This window comes from Vipera ursinii (genome assembly GCF_947247035.1).
Source record: "Vipera ursinii genome assembly, chromosome: 3".
NCBI classification, from domain to species: Eukaryota; Metazoa; Chordata; class Lepidosauria; order Squamata; family Viperidae; genus Vipera; species Vipera ursinii.
In genome coordinates, this window is record NC_139516.1 from 21,274,054 (window position 1) to 21,293,992 (window position 19,939).

Here is a 19,939-nt window from a genome sequence, read left to right on the forward strand (position 1 = left end):
TGATGTTAAACTTTATTTACCACCTGATTAAAGCATGGAATACAACATTCTTCATAATATTTTATATAAAAACTTTACATAACTTTTGTATTACAGTATATAATTATGCTATTCTCTCAAAAATGTATACATCCATCGGGCAAGGAATGCTTTTCATTAACTTAATGATATTAAATGTACTTCATAATAGAAGGTCTCTTAAGAAAAAAAGCTTATAACTAATTTTAAGCATTATATAGATAAAACATACATTTTGCACAAAGTATATTTTATTTAAAGTTGCAAAGAGATATTCTAGACAAAAATATCAAGACATTTAAAGAATTGCACCTCTCACAAATCAAAATTTTCTGTTGCTTTGCTTCAAGCCAAGAATCACACCACACCATCTCTGAACATATTTATTAATAGGGACAAATTTCATTGGCAATTTATACTGGCTTATATTAACTCAGTGGAAGTATAACAGTGGTGAATTATTCTTTAAAAATGCAATGCACCAAGCATTTAAGCAAATTTTTATTCAATGTTGTTTTTAAAAAGGGCCCTTATGTGCAAATTTGCAGGTTTCAAATAATTGGGTTTTCAGCCTCATTCTCAATTTATAAAGGGGAATGGAAAATTTTGTATAGGACTTTATATTTAAGAATATATACATAATATTACCCCTTCCTAAACTCTAAGTGATATGAATGTTTTATGCTTGCTCCACCTGATAACCCAGCAATCACTTTGGAAGTCATTTTAATACTGATGCTGTTGTTGCTACTGCTGGGCTTCTTTCTAGCCCATTTACTGTAAAATATTTCCTCCAAGTATTTCAAGTATTAGATGACATACAACTCTGTTTAATTTTTTGCACAGTATTTCCAACATTTGCAGCATGACTTCACCAGAACTATTTCAGAATATAAGAGTACACGTAAGACCAAGTGTTGAATGACCAACTGAGACAGGGTTCAACAAACCTCCTTTTTTTACTACTATTTCTGTATTCCTGTTCTTTAGCCAAAATGATAAGATTAATACTTTGCTATTAGCCGTGGCCAGAATTAATGGTAATCAAAGCTACTATTTTAAATTAGTGTTGCAAACCTAATTTGGTAGTATCAGTGTTGCAAACCTACTTCAGAAGGAATCTATTTCATGTTTATCACAACTGCTGCTACTGAGGGCATAAAATTAAAGCAAAGTTAATGCTGGCAAAAGAAGGGGAGAGAGGGAAGAGGCAACTATAACCTGACATGCAAGTCTAAGGCTTACTACAATTGCTAAGAGATCCACAGCAACTGCCTGTACACTGGAATTGTGTGTCACACAGACAGTTCATCTTGCACTGGATTCATGATAAAGAATTCTATTATGCAGCCAGCTCAAATGAAATTTCATGAGTGTTTAAAGAAGTGATACAAGAAACATTGGATTTACCCTGCAGAACCTGTTCAATGATCTAATCTCCAATCAAGTACCATAGAAACTTTTAAGGAATATTCCTAACATTACGATTGTCCATGGAGGTTGGTATTGCCAAAACAAAGCAGTATTGATGCCCACAGTCATTATAAAAACACATTTAAATAATACATGTACCATTATTACCGTTCTTCACAATCTTCAGGAATATCACAAAGAAAGGCTATTATGGAACATCTTCAAACACAAACACGCACACATACTCACGTGCTACCCTTCATGATAATTACATGGTTATTAGATTCCCACCTATATGTTTTTAATTAAAGTCTTAGCCATTTGAAAATGCAACTGTTAGCTGCTAAATAAAGCTTTTCACTGAAAATGAATAATTTAATACTACTGACTAGGCTCTAAGTTTTATGTTCAGACTACTCTTGTTTATAAATAGAGATCACACAAAAGAAGCTTCTTCACAGTGCTTTTACATTGCAAAACTTTGGAAGATAACTATTTCAAACCCTATGCATATTGCACTTTTTATTCAGGTTCTGAACATTAATTGCAGTGTTGCCATGCTTCTTTAATGAAGTCAAAGAGGTGCACACCTAAACAGAAAACATTTAACCAAGAGAGAGAGAGAGAGAGAGAAAGAGAGAGAGAGATGAAGACCATGCTGTATTTGAAGAACATATTGACACCAGAATTATAGCAATGGGTGGGAAAGCAGTCCAATTAAAGAAGAATTCTGGTCAGTTCAAGGATTAAAATAACATGATATAAAAATAAATAACTTTTTTCCGCACACAGTGAAATCCCTCTTCACTGCAAACATAAATAACTAAATAAGTAAGCTAATATTTTGTCACAATCCTTTCTAATGAACTCTTTATATGTTTTCCAACATATTTCACAGAAAACAATATTTTTCACTTGTTATGTACAAAAAGTCTTTGGTAGAGAAATTAAATGTCAGAAACTTTTTATATCTATGAATTGCCAAAAAAAGAAAAAAGAAGGTAAAACTTACACTGCTTTATTACTGAATTACTTTGAGACAGCGCACTAGTATTTTTTAAAAAATATCCTGCCATAGCTCATCCCTAATTGCAACAATGATAACAGGTTAATAGTGAGACTCCATTTACAGAGCAAGAAGTTTCACTTTTTTCATCACACGTGTCACCTTGGATGGAACCTTTTCAGGACTTTTCCTTAGGGTTGCAGTCATCCACCTACCATGTCCCCCTGCTCCTCACTTCACTAGCACCTAACTGTTCATGCTTGCCAATAAGAAAAAGTATGTTTAATACTTTTGCACTTTAATACATTTGGACAGAAAGCATCTCCTTCCTGCCCTCTTATAGAAACCATTACATTATTACAACTTTACAGAATTTGCCTGCCATATCTTACAAAACTATTTCTTATTGGGCCAAGAATAGCAAGACTTAGTCTTATCATAATTATAATACTAAAATCCCTCCTTGGACCCAAATTCAGAAGCGCCAATAGTACTGAACTGTGACTTTGCTTCCTATTGGCCCCAGAAAGCAGGCTTCTTTCACAAGTACATGTGCACTTATATTAATAAATCAAGTGGTTCCAATAGGAACCAGACTCCCCTGTCTTATAGAACTTATAATAAGAAAGCATTACCCAAGCCATTAAAACAACTGTTACGCACAGTTCGGCAGCAAAAATAGAAATATCTGAAAACACATTAAAGATTGACAGTTTCTACTCAAATGTTAATCTATACATTACTCCAAAAGGGAAATACGAGTATAAATTTTGATTTATTCAATGTGCACTTCAAAATTAATCAAAGAATTTGAGTTTGTCATTTGCTTAATATTTAATAATAATTAGATATTAAGAAGCATTTCTCAAAGCTTTCAAACTTCTAAAACATTCAAGTCATGAGAGATGCAATAATTGAATTAAAAGGCAGTGTGAATTGGTTTTCTCCTACAGTTTCTGGGAAGAGTGTTTCCTTCATAATACATTTTATAGTTTGCTTTATTGATAATAACCCAGTAACAAGGGAATTTTCATATGATGAAAAAATATCAGCCCTAGAGAAGATACCGTGCTGCTCTGAAAATGATGTACCATTTACATTCTGCAAGGTACAGCAGAATTAGCAATAAGGGAGATGGAGGTAAAAGACTGCTTTGGATTTTAACTGGGTGACTACATATATCACTGCCTAGCCACCATCTTGCTACAGGTATACACAATAAAGGTAAAGGTAAAGGTTCCCCTGCACATGTGTGCTAGTCGTTTCCGACTCTAGGGGCCGGTGCTCATCTCCGTTTCAAAGCCGAAGAGCCAGCGCTTGTCCGAGGACGTCTCCGTGGTCATGTGGCCGGCATGACTAGACGCCAAAGGCGCACGGAACGCTGTTACCTTCCCACCGTAGTGGTCCCTATTTTTCTACTTGCATTTTTACGTGCTTTCGAACTGCTAGGTTGGCAGAAGCTGGGACGAGTAACAGGCGCTCACTCTGTTACGCGGCACTCGGGATTTGACCCGCCAGACTGCCGACCTTCTGATCGACAAGCTCAGCGTCCTAACCCACTGAGCCACCGCGTCCCTTATCGTATACACAATAGACAGCACCAAATCATTCAAATCTGTATTGAAAGAAGAGAGCACCAAGTCGTTTTGTATGCATTCTTGGTGGAGAAACGCTCCAGCCAATTTTCAAATGAATTTTCATCTTCTCAAATATTTATTAATACATTTGCTAGCATCACAAACTTATATAAAGGGTTTCCATTCATTATTTCCAACAGCTTATGAGCAAACAGCTGGAAGGTATTAAGAGGGAACTACTGCAAAATCGATTTGAGCAGAAATGAATGAATGGTAAGAATAACTTGACATTTACTGCAATAAACTGTCAAATGTGAACAGCTATTCCTATAGGACAGCCAGAATAATAGTAGTAATGAAAGAGCCTTCAGAAATACCAGAGTGATCAATATAACCCTGCTGTTCACATTATTGTAGTTTCTTCTTCTTTGGAGACCTATCAATTTTTCTTTTCTTTGTTTATGCTTCATTCAGTGAACTGGGCATTTTTCAAGCTTTGGTAAACAGCAGCCATAGAACTACCATGCAAGGGATTGAGTTCCTGCTGTTCGCAAGTGTTCTTCAGGAATCCAGACTCTGAACGCTACCCCTATGCGCAGGAAAAACTTCCTCAGCACAGCTCGCAGTTCCGGGATCAGATCAAACTGCATTATTTCACATAAGTAGGGGTAATATGTTGATGCGTGGGCTTTAAACTTGGGAGGAAGAGGAGAGAAAAAGTAAGAAATTATATTAGTCAGTTTCTCCAAACAGCACAGTTCAATTGAAGGTACAATTCCCACGATAAGGGAATGGCACTGCAATATCTGCATTTAAAAAACATGCTCCTGTTAATCCTACTCCACATCTTCAATTGGTCTTGACCAAAATATTTCACTAGCAATTTCGCAAAATTCTATCAACTGCAATCTACTTCTCATTACACTTCACCTTGCCACTAGAATGCCCTTGCCTTAATTATTTCTTTACAATTCTGTCACTGTCAATGATTATACCCCACAGTGAACATAAATTGTCCCCAGTCAGAAGCCTGAGTTCTGCCCATCCTATATGCCTTGCTCCTCACACAATCTACAGTTGAAGGGAGCTACAGCAGCCTGTAAAAGTTCCATGTAAAAGTTCTGAAACTCAAGTAGACTTCTTACCTTTTCATCACTGACTTTTAGTGTTTTTGTTAAAAGTAACAACAAGAGATTGGTCCAAGCCTCTCGATGGCTTTCAGAATTCACAGTGATGAAATAGGCCAAAGCTTCACTGCACACACTAGAGAAAAGAACATGTGAATATGCAGAACCACAGAAAACAGCAAGCAATTCAGTGAGGTAGGTTTTGCTAGTTCTGCTCAAATCAAAAGAAATTTTCAGGTGTATATTTGAAAAAGGAAGAACAGAAAGTGACAGAATATCAATAATTTTTAATCTTTAAAAATCTGGATTATGAAATTCAGGGGTATTAATACTTTTTCAAACTTGCATTTAATAAGGTTTCCTTTCATTTCTAAAATAATTTAAATAACCTCAATTAATTTATTAACAATTTTTCCATTTCTGTTTTCACCACAGGCAGTGAAATTTATGAATGCAATTGGGTTCAGATTTCCAAAATTGTTATGGTCATAAGTTGAGACACTCATACGACAGGACCCGATTTAATGACAATTTTGCAATGGTTGTTAAATGAATCATTGTGGTCATTAAGTAATCCATGGTAGTTAAGTGAAGGCTGTTTAAGTGTGAGCCCATTCTTTGGAATGGCAAAATTGGCAAAAAACATAGCAAACTGTAGTCATATGAACACAGGATGCAGCAAAGGGTCATAAAAATGAGCCAATTGCCAAGCAACCAAAATGTGGTCATGTGACTGCAGGGTGCATGTGTGTGGCACAATATTTTACAATGGTGGACATTATGGGCTATAAAGCACCTGTTCTGGGCCCATCATAATTTTGAATGGTCGTAAGTGACCAGCTGCAAGTCAAGGTTTATCTGCAAACTATTAGTAAACCAGTGGAAAGCAGATGTTATCAAGAAATACATAGATATTGAGGATAATGATTATCTACTTAACAAATGTTGGTCTGTCAATAGAAAAATAAAAATAAAATCAGAAGGTCATGTTTGCCATTGGTTTACATATATGCAATTGAAAGAAAGATTTAAGTTAGATAAAGAGTCGTTTTGTTAAACGTGAACTGGAAACCTACTGTGCGGTAATGATGAACATATTATTGCTAAAGTTTATAAAATATTATTGAATTTAAATCTGGGAAATGAATAAGTAAAACATTCTATGATTCAGTGGGCAAGGAATTTTTGTACAATATAATGTTCGAACAACTGGAAAATATGCAGAATAAAGGATTAAAATTTACATTAAATTATAATTTAAAAGAAAATTTTTACAAGACCATGTACTGTTGGTATTTAACACCAGGCAAGTTACCAAAAGCTAGTGGAGGTGACAGTATTCCAGCTGAGCTATTCAAAATCTTAAAAGACGATGCAGTAAAAGTGCTACACTCAATTTGCCAGCAAATTTGGAAAACTCAAGAGTGGCCACAGGATTGGAAAAGATCAGTTTACATTCCAATTCCAAAGAAAGGCAGTGCCAAAGAATGTTCAAACTATCGCACCATTGCACTCATTTCTCATGCTAGTAAAGTTATGCTTAAAATCCTACAAGCTAGACTCCAGCAGTATGTGGATCGAGAACTACCAGAAGTACAGGCAGGATTTCGAAGAGGCAGAGGAACTAGAGATCAAATTGCCAACATACGCTGGATCATGGAGAAAGCTAGAGAGTTCCAGAAAAACATATACTTCTGCTTCATTGACTATGCTAAAGCCTTTGATTGTGTGGATCATAACAAACTGTGGCAAGTCCTTAAAGAGATGGGAGTACCAGACCATCTTATTTGTCTCTTGAGAAACCTATATGTGGGCCAAGAAGCAACAGTGAGAACTGGACACGGAACCACTGATTGGTTCAAAATTGGGAAAGGAGTCCGGCAAGGCTGTATACTGTCGCCTTGCCTATTTAACTTATATGCAGAGCACATCATGAGAAAGGCAGGGCTAGATGAATCAAAAGTTGGAATTAAGATTGCCGGAAGAAATATCAACAACCTAAGATATGCAGATGATACCACTCTAATGGCAGAAAGTGAAGAAGAACTAAAGAGCCTCTTGTTGCGGGTGAAGAAGGAGAGTGCAAAAGTTGGGTTGAAACTAAACATTAAGAAAACCAAGATCATGGCATCTCAATTCCTGGCAAATAGATGGGGAAGAAATGGAGGTAGTGACAGATTTTATTTTCCTGGGTTCCAAGATCACTGCAGATGGGGACTGTAGTCAAGAAATTAAAAGACGCTTGCTCCTCGGGAGGAAAGCCATGGCAAGTCTAGACAGCACACTAAAAAGCAGAGACATCACCCTGTCAACAAAAGTGTGTATAGTCACGGCTATGGTCTTTCCAGTTGCAATGTATGGCAGTGAAATTTGGACCATAAGAAAGGCTGAGCGCCAAAGAATTGAGGCCTTTGAACTCTGGTGCTGGAGAAGACTCCTGCGAGTCCCTTGGACTGCAAGGCGATCAAACCGGTCAGTCCTAGAGGAGATCAACCCTGACTGCTCTTTAGAAGGCCAGATCCTGAAGCTAAAACTCAAATACTTTGGCCACCTAATGAGAAGGAAGGACTCACTGGAGAAGAGCCTAATGCTGGGAAAGATTGAGGGCAAGAGAAGAAGGGGACGACAGAGAATGAGGTGGCTGGATGGAGTCACTGAAGCAGTAGGCGTGAGCTTAAATGGCCTCCAGAAGATGGTAGAGGACAGGAAAGCCTGGAGGAACGTTGTCCATAGGGTTGCGATGGGTCGGACACGACTTCGCAACTAACAACAACAACAAGTTACCAAAAATGTATAAATGTATTTCAAATGAATGTCGGAAATGTAAAGGTAAAGAAGGTCTTTTTGCCATTTATGGTGGACGTGTGATAAAGCAAGAAAATATTGAAGTAGGATTCAAATGTTAATAGAGAAAATTCTTAAAGCGAATATAGAAAGAAAACCAGAGCCTTTTCTCTTGGGGCTAATGGACAAAGACCTGGAAAAAATAATATGGAACTTTGATGTTATATATGTTGACAGCAGCAAGATTACTCTATGCTCAGAAATGGAGGACTACATTGATTCCCACAATGGAAGAATGGTTACAAAAGCTGATGGAGCTAGCAGAGATGGCTAAACTGACTGTACTGATTAAACAGAAGAATATGAACATTTTTACTGCCACATGGAAACCACTTCTAGACTTTGTGCGTGAGGTTGAAAAAAATGAAATTTGATTTTGTGTTTTACCAATTAGATAGACTTGATGTTATCAAAATGGCCAGCTTATATTATTTTGTAAAAGTAAAAAAGTTGAGGTTTGAAGTTGATACTTTACTTTGCTGCACCAAAGGAAGTCAGAAGTCAATCTCTTCCCTACCTCACTTCTCTTCTCTCTTTTCCCTTCACCTTCTTTTCTGCTATTTACTTTTGTATTTTCATTGTATTGTATACTATAAACTAATAAAACTTTATATAGACAGAAAAGGTAAAATATGTAATAAAAAGGACTGGACGAAATGCTCAGAATATTCCAAGTCAGACATAGTAACAATTTGTCAAAATAGCATTTTTCAGGATTAGGAAATTTTATGGCAGCTCTAGTGAATATTTAAAGTTTTAAAAAAAATCATGGGGTACCTATATCAGATTGTTTTCACATAAAAATTTCCCAGGTGCTCTTAATGAAGGATCAAATCTCAAAAAAAGTTTTCCTCTGCGTGCTTTGTTTAAGCTTCCCAATTTAAAATGATTCAACAGAAAAATTCTATACGGCCCCTGAAATCCTGCAGAAATTGTGTTGAAACTGTCAAGGTACTGGTAATGGTGTTCAAGGTCCTACATGGCATGGGTCCGGAGTACCTCGGGGAGCACCTGCTGCCGGCGTCTACTTCCCTCCGCCCTGTGCGTTCGCACAGAGAGGGCCTCCTCAGGGTGCCACCGATCAGAGAATGTCAATTGGTGGCCCCCAGAGGGAGGTCCTTCTCTGTGGGCGCCCCGGAGTTATGGAATCGGTTGCCGGTTGAGCTCCGGATGGCGCCCGACCTCCGCTCCTTCCGACGCGATCTGAAAACGCATTTATTTGAACAAGCTGGCTTGGCCTGATGGGGGGGTGGGTTGGTTTTTTTATTGTTCTTAATATTTGTATTTATTGTTTTTTACCTTGGGCATTATGTTTAATTCCTTTTTAACTTTTGTATTTTTTGTATTTTATGCATTTGCCCTGTTCACCGCCCTGAGTCCTTCGGGAGAAGGGCGGTATATAAATAAAATTATTATTATTATTATTATTATTATTATTATTATTATTATTATTATTATTATTATTATTATTATTATTATTATTTTGAAATCTAGAAACAAAGCTTACTTCAGGAGCCTCTCTTGTATAGCTTCCCAGGAATCTCTGCGGTTTTCATCAACATACATTCGGAAAAGAATTCTTAGACAACAAGCCAAACTGCTGGTCTCTTGTTTTAAAAGGTTGGGCTTTGATTTACCCTTGAATCCTGAAAAGTAATGACATATTGCTTAATATCCTTAAAACTGTAACCTGAAATAATCTGTACATCTGAACATTAAATAAGATCATCTCATGTATGTTATATTACATGATAATATTATACATTAATAATTCCATGCCAGTGGTCACTTTAGATTGCAGTTTAAACCCGTATAATAGTTACAATAATTTTGTAAAATCTTCCACCGTATTTTACGTTTACCTGCCCTCCATAGGACGGTCCTTTGTTCATAATTTGAGTTGAAAGCTTTTGAAAATGAATGGGACTCTTGCAGACAATCCAGTAACTTGAACAGATGTTGGGAAGACATGAATTTGTACATTCCCTGGTCTTCAGTGTCTATGTGTATATCTGTATCTAGTGTGTCCCTCTAAGGAGGAAATCCAGGGATAGGAAATATTAGTTAAGGACACAGGTTACAAGGGCTTAAATTTTAAAGAGCATTACATAATTTCCAGGAAAACTTCAATAGAGCAGACCCTAGTTATGACCTTAATTCAAATAAATTTGAATTGATTGATATTTTCATCGCTGAATCCCACATCTGCACAATGAGAGCAGAGAACGCTCTGTAAATCAAAGAAGCAGATGTCTTACCTGAGCAGCAGCCATGTGTTCAGCATCTTCTTTCTTACTTGTTGCTGGGTAAAATACTATATTGTCAATTGTCTGAATCAATTCCAGCTGGACCACACATTTTATGAGGAGGCTGGCAAAGAGTTTCTGGTCTAAAACAATACATCACATTTAGATTTTACTCTAAAAAGAACATAATTTCCATACTTCAAAGCCTCAATATTTTTTAACAAGATTTCTAAGTTAGTGCACACTATTCATTTGTTTTTAGACATTCATGCATATATGATTTTCTTCTACTGCTGTGTTGTTAAATGAAAGTGATTATTATCTCTAAATAGTTTCCATGCCATTTTTTAAATATATCTTAAAAATAAACCCATGATAGACTTATAGTACCTGTGCATGTAAAAAACTAAACTTGGTTATTATTATACGGCCTTTTAAACTTAGGGATTAAATTAACCAATCAAATGGCTGAAAGAATCAACCAACATAATTTAATTTTGAAAAACTGTTCTAAAACTTTTTTCAGCCAAGATGATGTAGAGAATACCCTGTATTATTTATCTCATTACTGAATGAAACACTCTTTATACTACACCAATCAAATAACTTTGGGCAATTAATACTAAAGCCTAAAATAATCCAAAGTAAAACTCTGAGCCTTCAAACCAACACAATGCAGCTAAAATCATGAGAGACCATGATCTCAGATCAAACATTTAATTTAAAACAAGAATTTTCAGAGGTTTATCTTATTTCTTTATCTTATTTCCAAAATATGGTATCAGCCACAGAGAAGCCCTAGATATTGCACTGACAGGACCTTAAGCAAGTGCTTCCTCAAAGCACTTACATACAGGGCAGGCAGAATCATAGCAAATAAAAGAATTTGTGGTAAATTGCCATTAATTGTTTCTCCGACCATTTATATTATAAAATCAGATATGAGACTAAGGAAGCAACAAGAGCCTTGGTGGAGCAGTGGGCTAATGCCTCCTTAAGTAACACCAGCTGCCTGCAATTAGTGCAGGTTCGCATCCCACCAGGCTCAAGGTTGACTCAGCCTTCCATCCTTCCGAGGTAGGTAAAATGAGGACCCAGATTGTTGGGGGCAATTAAGCTGACTTTGTAATAATGCCGCTTGGGGTGTGTGTGAAAGCCCTAATAAGCAGGCATATACATCGAATGAAGGCTACTGCTAAGCTTGTAAGCCGCCCTGAGTCTTTGGAGAAGGGCGGGATATAAATAGAATAAAAATAAAAAATAAAAAATAAAACAACAGTATCTTAATGTACCAAAAATTGGATGTAGTTGTTGCTGCAAAGATAGTTGCACTTCTTAATTTGCACTGAAGACTTATTTCCCAAAGGACTGGAATGAAAATGTATGCATCAATGAGACGCAGGCTTACTTGAATAAGGGCCTCCTTTCCAGCTGTCATCTGTGGGATTTGAAAACTGGCTCTGTCCTCTTTCTGAAGCATTTTTGCTACTTAAAGACTGACGATCCAGGTCCACCTCCTAATAAAAAATATATACTGTGTTAATTTCTTCTACATCTTAGTCACAAATTTCAGTTTCAAAACAGTTTATATTCTTCAGACATTTCACAATAAAATTACACTATAGCTGCTCCTTAGCACAGGGGTAGGCAACCTCGGCTCTTTTATGACTCATGGACTTCAACTCCCAGAATTCCTGAGTCAGCTATGCTAAGGGAAAAGGGAGTGGTTTCCAAGCTGAGCCATGCTGACTCAGGAATTCTGGGAGTTGAAGTCCATGAGTCATAAAAGAGCCGAGGTTGCCTACCCCTGCCTTAGCATTTTTCCCTGGTTTATGTGATTAATACCCTGAAATACAGATTCTTAGAAACATAAAAATGAATAGTCTTGAAATTTTTATTTCCATGTCAAGTGCCAATAAACTTGAAGCTGTTTCGTGTATCTTTACTAGGTAAAAAAAAACTGAAGCACGTACCAGGTGTTTTTCAGATGAATCATCTTCCATTCCTGCTGGCCTCCATGTCAGCAAACTTTAGGAAAGAAATGCTTAAATCAGATATGCTGCTGGATCTAAAAATTGGCATAATCTACGCTAATGATATAATGGACACTCACACATGAGGAATGGTAGTTTTGAAGATCTCTAGCATACAATTGCAGGTTTGGTCCCATACTTCAGGACTGAATTTTTGCCCATTTAATATTACCAGACTTTCTAAGCAGTTTGTACCTGATCGAGCCAACTGTTCATTGTCTATAGAAAAATTAAATCACAGATGAAAGCAAGAACATTTATGATGATAACATCAGAGACTTCTATAACTTGAGTTGATAACTAGTTGTCCTGTAAGATAGTTTCTAGTAAATGATAAGCCTATTGCAAAATAAGTTGATAGTGAGAGATTGACACCGCTATCTTTCCCCTCCAAAACAGTTCCCAACCATTTGATTACCCACTGTTCTTCATATAGTTATAGTAATACAGAATCGTGGTGATTACTAATTACTGAGTTCCCTGAAAAACAGAATCCAAAGTTCATTTTAAAACTAAAAAAGATATACTTACTTTCCATTGAAATTAATGGAACAAACTACTCAGAGACTTCAATGATTTCAAAGATACTTTTTTAAAGAACCCAAACAAGAACCAAGCTTGGTTGCATAAATTCATTCCACACACACACACATACACACACGCACACACACCTGTACCCCAAAACTATAAATATAAAAGAAGAAAACCAGGACTAACGCTAGAAATAAGATGATAAACTGTTTCAAGGAACAAAAGGAAGAAAACCTATCCTATTCCAAATCTGATAATAGCTTTACAGGAAGCTGCTATGAACTTTGCACCAAAATATGTTTGCACGCCAGCAATGCTGTAATACAGAAAATCTAAACCAAAAGATGCATGTATTTCTTGGTGTGAGACTAGGAATGTTAATAACCCATTGTGTCATATTGAACATACAAGAAGAGGCAAAAAAATTGCTCACAATATATTTTTTTTCCTTAAAGGAGAAAATGGAATGTAGTAATACTGAAAAAGCCATTCCTTTTTTCTTTTCATTGTACGAAACAGGTTTATTCTTTTTAAAATCTGCAAAACTTGTTATCTCAATCTGACTTTAAATTATATATAAAGTGGTTATGAGTTCATTTTTCAAAAAAGAATTTAATTCTGCAGCTTGATTGCATACAAAAAAGCCATTATATAACATTGGTAAAAATTATTTAGAAGTGCACTATGTAACAAATGGCATAGCATTTAAAACCATCTCCCAGATTACTGAAAGAACAATGCTATGCAAAAAGAATTTTTTTAAGAAGCAATAAGGAAGAGATACTGTTATCAATACAATACCACAAATGCAGCATTAGCGAAACAGAAAACATATACTATTCTTTTTCACTGTATTTTTTTTTAAAAAAGTTTTTCCCCAGACTCATCCTTTTTAGAAATGCATGGAAGTACTGAGGGAAAAAGAGGAAGATTAATTGCACACACAGCTGCTCCAAAAATATTCATTCAGAATAAAGTGACACATATATAAATAAGCTACCTTGTTTTACACACCAGTGTAACTGTGTAAATATGTCAGCAAGAAGAATTTCATTCAGAGCTTCATAGAACTGGGTAAATACATCACAGATTGCATAAAGTGCATGATTACAGGTGGTAGTCATCCATTCAGACTTCTATGGAGAGAAGAATCAAGGAAGGGGTTTGATTATGTAATAACAAAAATATTGAGTTCACTCTTGTTTACAGATTCATCTATTCTTATATCAACACTTAGATTGTAAAATTCTAAGGTCTTCTTTTTAAAAAAAACAGCAAAGGAAACACCAGGAACTGTTATATATTGCCAGGTAAGTGATAAATGGAGGGCCAACTGAAAAACTGAATATTCACAAATATTCAAGAACTAAAGAGTGAAAAACATCACTAGATCCTTTCACATACAATGTCAAACTAAGTGTTGGGGATTCATTCATTCTAAAGAAACAGCACAAGATAAAGCAGTATGTTAATTAGATGGCTCCTTTACAAGAAAGAGGGACTCTGTACAATGAAAAAGGCTGGAAATCTTGGGAATTCGACTGGCTGACCAGACTGGGGAAACTAGGCTGGCCCTTGTCAGTGTACGTGGAGTCAGTTCTATTACTAGGCAAAAAGGTTTAGATGGGAATGCAGTGGGGCTTTGTCTGGGGTAGGGAGGGTCAATTTTGGTCTGATGGGATTTGGCAAAGAGATGAACTGGATATGATCTTGGACCTATCTAAAAGATAGAGACGTGGGGGAGTTAGTCTCCATTTTGTGTGTTAGATTTATTTATTAAAAGAGCTTTATAACTTAGCTTATTCCAACCAGTTGCCTTCCAGACATTTTGGAATACAACTCTCATAATTCTCAATTTTGGAACTGGAGTAACTGGGGGTTGTGGCAATTAAACTTTAACATACAGGGAAAATACCAGATTGAAAGTTTTAATTTTAAAGCTTTTCTTTTCTCAAACCACCAGAAATGTATTTGGCTGTTATTCTTGTTTTATATAACTTTTTAAAGCATTCTAAACCTAATTAGATAATATAACATTGCTTTCAATACCTCTGTTTGCTGCTCTGGAAGCTTCATATTGTCAAATATTCTAAATACAATTCGAAATAGATCTTGCCACCAGTGTTTTTCAAAGGTTTGGCCATAACTCTTCATGATTTCAAACATAACTGTTAGTCCCCTACAATGTAAGGAAAACAGCCATCAGAAATAGTTAAAAACATTAGCAAAAAAAAGAAAAAGTAACATAATGTAATTTACTCCCAATATCCTGCATATCTAAACCTTAAAATGTTTTAAAAATATGTTTTACTAGCAATTATAATTACATCACTTCATTACCTTGTCCGCACATCTAGCTTGCATCGATTGATAATACAAGAAAGCTCGAACAAAATGGGGAACCATCCTCTAACCCAAACCCTGTCTCCAGGTGCTACATTCATGTCATCACTTGTATATTCTCTCAAAACCTGTGAACAGATGAGAGCTGGTAAATTAATACAAATACAGTCCCATTTAATCAGATCTTGCTGCAAGATTGATAAATGAAGGTAAATAAAAGCAGGAAATGTTTTAAACATGTTTTAAACACATGTAAATCTACACTTTACAAGAAATTCATATTTCCTAGTAACACAAAATTTAAACTGAAACATGTTTCAGTTTAACATGTTTATTTATTTATTTATTTAATTAAATTTAAATATATTTATTTATAAATATATTTGAAATTAAGTAGGATAGGAGATTTAAGTCTTCTTAAATTATATTTGAAAATATATTGATATATATTGAAATATATTGATATATATTGAAAATATATTGATCATTATATATTGATCATCATATAAAGAATAGGTTGATAAATCAGGATATTTATATTCTCCAGACAGAATTGTACATCAGTTTGAAGTCAATAATGGTGAGTTTCAGTTTTAAAAGGGAAAAGACCAGTAAGTGCTGGTCTAATATGGAAATTTATAAAAGCTCTCTTGGAAGATTAATTTGGAGTTTGAAATACAAATTAAAAGAAATACCTGTGGTCTTTCAGAAACATATCTTGCACAGTAACGAATAAGTCTAATTGCTTCCATACTGGTATCCGGAAAGGTGGCGTTGCAGGCAAACTCTGATAAACATTTTACAGCATCCTGGAATGAATCTATGGCTGCAGGAAAATGCTGTTGAAAGATAGTAGCTGTAGAAGAAAATAAAAGGAAAAACAAGCCACCATTAAAAAATTACATTACCATTGGATATCTTGGGTAGCTGATCCCCAAGGAAACCATGTGAATTAGAAGGAAACATTTGATCTTTGATACAATAATAAAAAGTCAAAGAATTGCAGTACTGAAAGCTGACCAGCTATACCAAGCCTGCCTAACTTACAATGTACAGGTGTAACCAATTATATTTACATGGCCCAGGAAGTAAACAGGTATACTAGAAGTGCTGGAGAAGACTCCTGCGAGTCCCTTGGACTGCAAGGCGATCAAACCGGTCAGTCCTAGAGGAGATCAACCCTGACTGCTCTTTAGAAGGCCAGATCCTGAAGCTAAAACTCAAATACTTTGGCCACCTAATGAGAAGGAAGGACTCACTGGAGAAGAGCCTGATGCTGGGAAAGATTGAGGGCAAGAGAAGAAGGGGACGACAGAGAATGAGGTGGCTGGATGGAGTCACTGAAGCAGTAGGCGTGAGCTTAAATGGACTCCAGAAGATGGTAGAGGACAGGAAGGCCTGGAGGAACGTTGTCCATAGGGTCGCGATGGGTCAGACACGACTTCGCAACTAACAACAAACAACAGAAGTCACAACTAGTGACCTCTAGTAATACATTAGTTTCACTGCAAATGTAACCATACTTTTGTCAGTGAATTTTCTTGTAGCGTAATCTGAACAGTCTGAAGAGAACTGTCACCCAGCCCACACTCATTTTTATATTGTAAAGAGAAATGAGAAATACATTTGTAACATAAGCAAGAAAACAGAATATTTCAAATTTTGTTATTTCTACGATATAAAGATGGTCAGTATTGATTTCTTTTGGGATGTTAGTTTTCATAGCACTTACTAACTATATGTGCTGTTGTTTGGAATGCCAACTCCACAATATTCCCATCATGATCAGATGCTGCTTGATGAAATACTGCAAAGATATTTTTCCACCCTGAGCGAATATTAGCAGCTTGAGAGTTCACCATCTGAGTAATACAACGTATTACCATGTCCCGAATAGTTGGGGATCTAAAAGGAAAATATTACTTTATTAGAGAACTTTTTCTGCATGGTATTTATAAATACTAGATAAGCAAAAGAAACCATTTACATTTCAAGACGCATAACAGACCTGTTTTTCTTCATGATATGCTCAAAAGGCCTCAAAAAGTCTTTCTGAAATCGGAAATTGGCTAACTCCCCCTTTTCAAGAAACTTCATTGACAGTTGCCTCAAAGAATCAACTGCAAAAATTGCCACATCTTCATTGGGATTGCAGCCAACCTATAAATGAGAAAATAGGAATTCCCTTAAAGAATAATAATCCCAGATAATAATCCAGACTACTGAAATCCAATGCTTCCATCTGTTGTAACTATCTTTGACTTTAGGCAACAGACATAATCACAGTAAGTCCAGAGTTGGACTTGTATCTTTTCAGGAAATTCTGTTCGTTTATAATTTACTCTATTCTAATCAGGTACAAGCTTATGAAACTTAAGTAATTTGAGCCTGTAATCTTAAAAATATTAGTGTCTTAAGGCAAATACACATAGAATAAACAAACAAATAAATCTACATATAGAAAATAGGCCAAAATCATCAAGGAACAAAAAAAATATTTAAACCTGTAACTGTAATTATGGAAATATTTGTATGTTATGTATATTTTTACATGCTATAAAAGTGATTTTTTCATACATTTAAAAGTTTTTAGTACATTAAACTCTTTTGTCACCCTACTTGAACAGCAAACATCTTCATAACAATTTTTCATCACCCTATGAAATCCAAAATTATGAATTACATTATTAGGGTTATTTCAGAAAACAAATGCATTTTATTTAAATACATTTTATATACACTTTCCTGTTTTAAAAATCTCAAGAAAGTTTAGAATAAAATTACAGGCAATAGATATTGGATATTTATACAAATAATGTGTAATTTTGCCTATTTGCTACATACAGTCCCCAGGTTGAGAGACCCGAGTCCTTGCAAATAGTACCAAATTGACATTTTCTGTCATAATCCATGTATAAACAGTATAGAGTACACTATAATGATTCCATGTCAAGATAATGTAAGTCTGGTACAAAACCTGCCACTAGAACTTTATAAGTCTTAAGTCGAAACAACTACATGGAAATTAATTTTCATATCTAAATTGTATCAAAGAAACTTTGCAGTGTTTAAAATTTAAAATACCTTGTTAAAATGATCTCCAATTACATGCCATATCCTGGACCACTGCAGTCTAATTCTATTCATGTTATAATAGGATATTTCAACTATTTTCTGCAAGCTGAACATCCGGGGATGGTGAGGGGAAGCCAGTTCATCCATGGAAACAGCACACAGCCATCGAACAAAATCAACTAAAAGTTTAAGAAATAAGACCTGTTAAATACAATAAGGTCTGATACAGTTATTTTTCATTTCAGAAGATATTTTTCAACATACCTATTGCATTTCCATCTAATCTAGTTGAACCAGTGAATATCCTATGAAAAACAGAGAAGCAGTATTAATCCTCAACATACAGAATATTAAGGCGTGATCATACTACACTACTGTATTTGATTTTGAAGAAACAAAATTTCTATATAGTACAGCTAGTCCTCGACTTATGACCACAATTAAGCCCAAAATTTCTGTTGCTAAGCGAGATAGTTATTAAGTGAGTTTTACCCCAATTTACAATCTTTCTTGCCACAGTCTTGTGAAAAATGGTAATATGTTGCCTTTTTCAATGCCGTTGTTAACTGTGAATGTTCACTAAAACTTTTTTAAGTTGAGAACTACCTATTTTCAGATTGCAGGACAACTATAACTTTAAAGTATTACATGGCATTTTGTGTTGGAGAAGGAAAAGACTCAACAACAACCATGGCATTTTTTCAATGTTAATTCTCATTTTTTGACTGAAATCTAACCAAATTGTGATATAATTGATTGATTTATTTAAAAAGTATTTAAATTAGTATATGAATCCCAAAATGAATGTTACATCCTACTGAAATAATTTATCATACTTCATACAGAAACAATACTATACCTGTCCACTGCTACCACCACACTTTGAGAACTGGTTTCTCCTACAGATTCCTGAATGCTGGCTATTTGTCTTCTATCAACACTTCCACCAACAAAGTTACCTTATTAGGAAAAGACCAAAATTAAGTTGTTATATATAAAAGATAAGTCACCACTAGGATCCATTTCAAGGGCTATTTCACTGTGATTCAATAGCATATAGATAAGAATTTGAAAGAATTACAAAACTGGCAGACTGAGGTGATCATTTTATTATATTTACATGTGATTCAGAAGCTGGGGGCTCACAGAATGACAACATGACTGAAGTTATGATAAAAAGTAATTTATAGGGTTTGTTCAGTTTCTTATTTTTATTATCATAAATTACATTAAAAAGAATTCGTGCAAGGTTAAAATAGCTAGCTCCATCAGAAATAATAAAACTGAGCATTTACTACAGTGACAAAATGTTGTGAGGGAAATAGTATAATTATAGGTATAAGAGAGTCAAATTCTCACCCAGTCCAAGTCCCATGAAATCTTCTCCTCCGGAGGTGAAACCTTTGAGACTCCCTTCCCTTTCACGACCAGACCCAGACAGATAGCGTGTTTTAACTCCAGTTCCTATCAGCTGTGCTAACTCCAGCTGGCTGATGCATTTTAGAATCTAATGAAAGCAAATTCATTATCAAGCCCAGTAACAATAAACTTTCTAAATGAAGTAGTTCCAAAATCTAGGGTAAACTCCATATAGGCAAAGACTTCCCTTTTTGTTCCAATCTTCACTGAAGAATAGCTCTCTCTATATAAACAGTATTTTAAGTGTGTTATATAGTTTCCAAATTTGGCTTCATCCTCCCTATTTTTGGTGTTATAACAACCATAG

At 35.4% G+C, this 19,939-nt stretch overlaps 1 protein-coding gene across 3 annotated transcripts in view; it reads right to left on the reverse strand.

The window, feature by feature from the left end:
* ARFGEF2 (ARF guanine nucleotide exchange factor 2) overlaps positions 1-19,939 on the reverse strand; it is a 54,670-nt gene continuing 34,731 nt past the window's right edge. For all 3 annotated transcript variants that reach the window (XM_083358785.1, XM_083358784.1, XM_083358783.1), the window contains 18 exons: positions 19,573-19,720; positions 19,073-19,172; positions 18,478-18,518; positions 18,223-18,392; positions 17,147-17,298; positions 16,871-17,043; positions 15,834-15,994; positions 15,136-15,266; positions 14,845-14,974; positions 13,796-13,931; positions 12,345-12,483; positions 12,205-12,259; positions 11,640-11,748; positions 10,244-10,374; positions 9,848-10,016; positions 9,493-9,631; positions 5,160-5,277; positions 1-4,709 (listed from right to left, as the gene is read on the reverse strand). In XM_083358785.1, the coding sequence (XP_083214911.1) occupies positions 4,533-4,709; positions 5,160-5,277; positions 9,493-9,631; positions 9,848-10,016; positions 10,244-10,374; positions 11,640-11,748; positions 12,205-12,259; positions 12,345-12,483; positions 13,796-13,931; positions 14,845-14,974; positions 15,136-15,266; positions 15,834-15,994; positions 16,871-17,043; positions 17,147-17,298; positions 18,223-18,392; positions 18,478-18,518; positions 19,073-19,172; positions 19,573-19,720 (2,379 nt within the window). In that variant the 3' untranslated portion in view covers positions 1-4,532. The remainder of the gene's footprint in view (positions 4,710-5,159; positions 5,278-9,492; positions 9,632-9,847; positions 10,017-10,243; positions 10,375-11,639; positions 11,749-12,204; positions 12,260-12,344; positions 12,484-13,795; positions 13,932-14,844; positions 14,975-15,135; positions 15,267-15,833; positions 15,995-16,870; positions 17,044-17,146; positions 17,299-18,222; positions 18,393-18,477; positions 18,519-19,072; positions 19,173-19,572; positions 19,721-19,939) is intronic.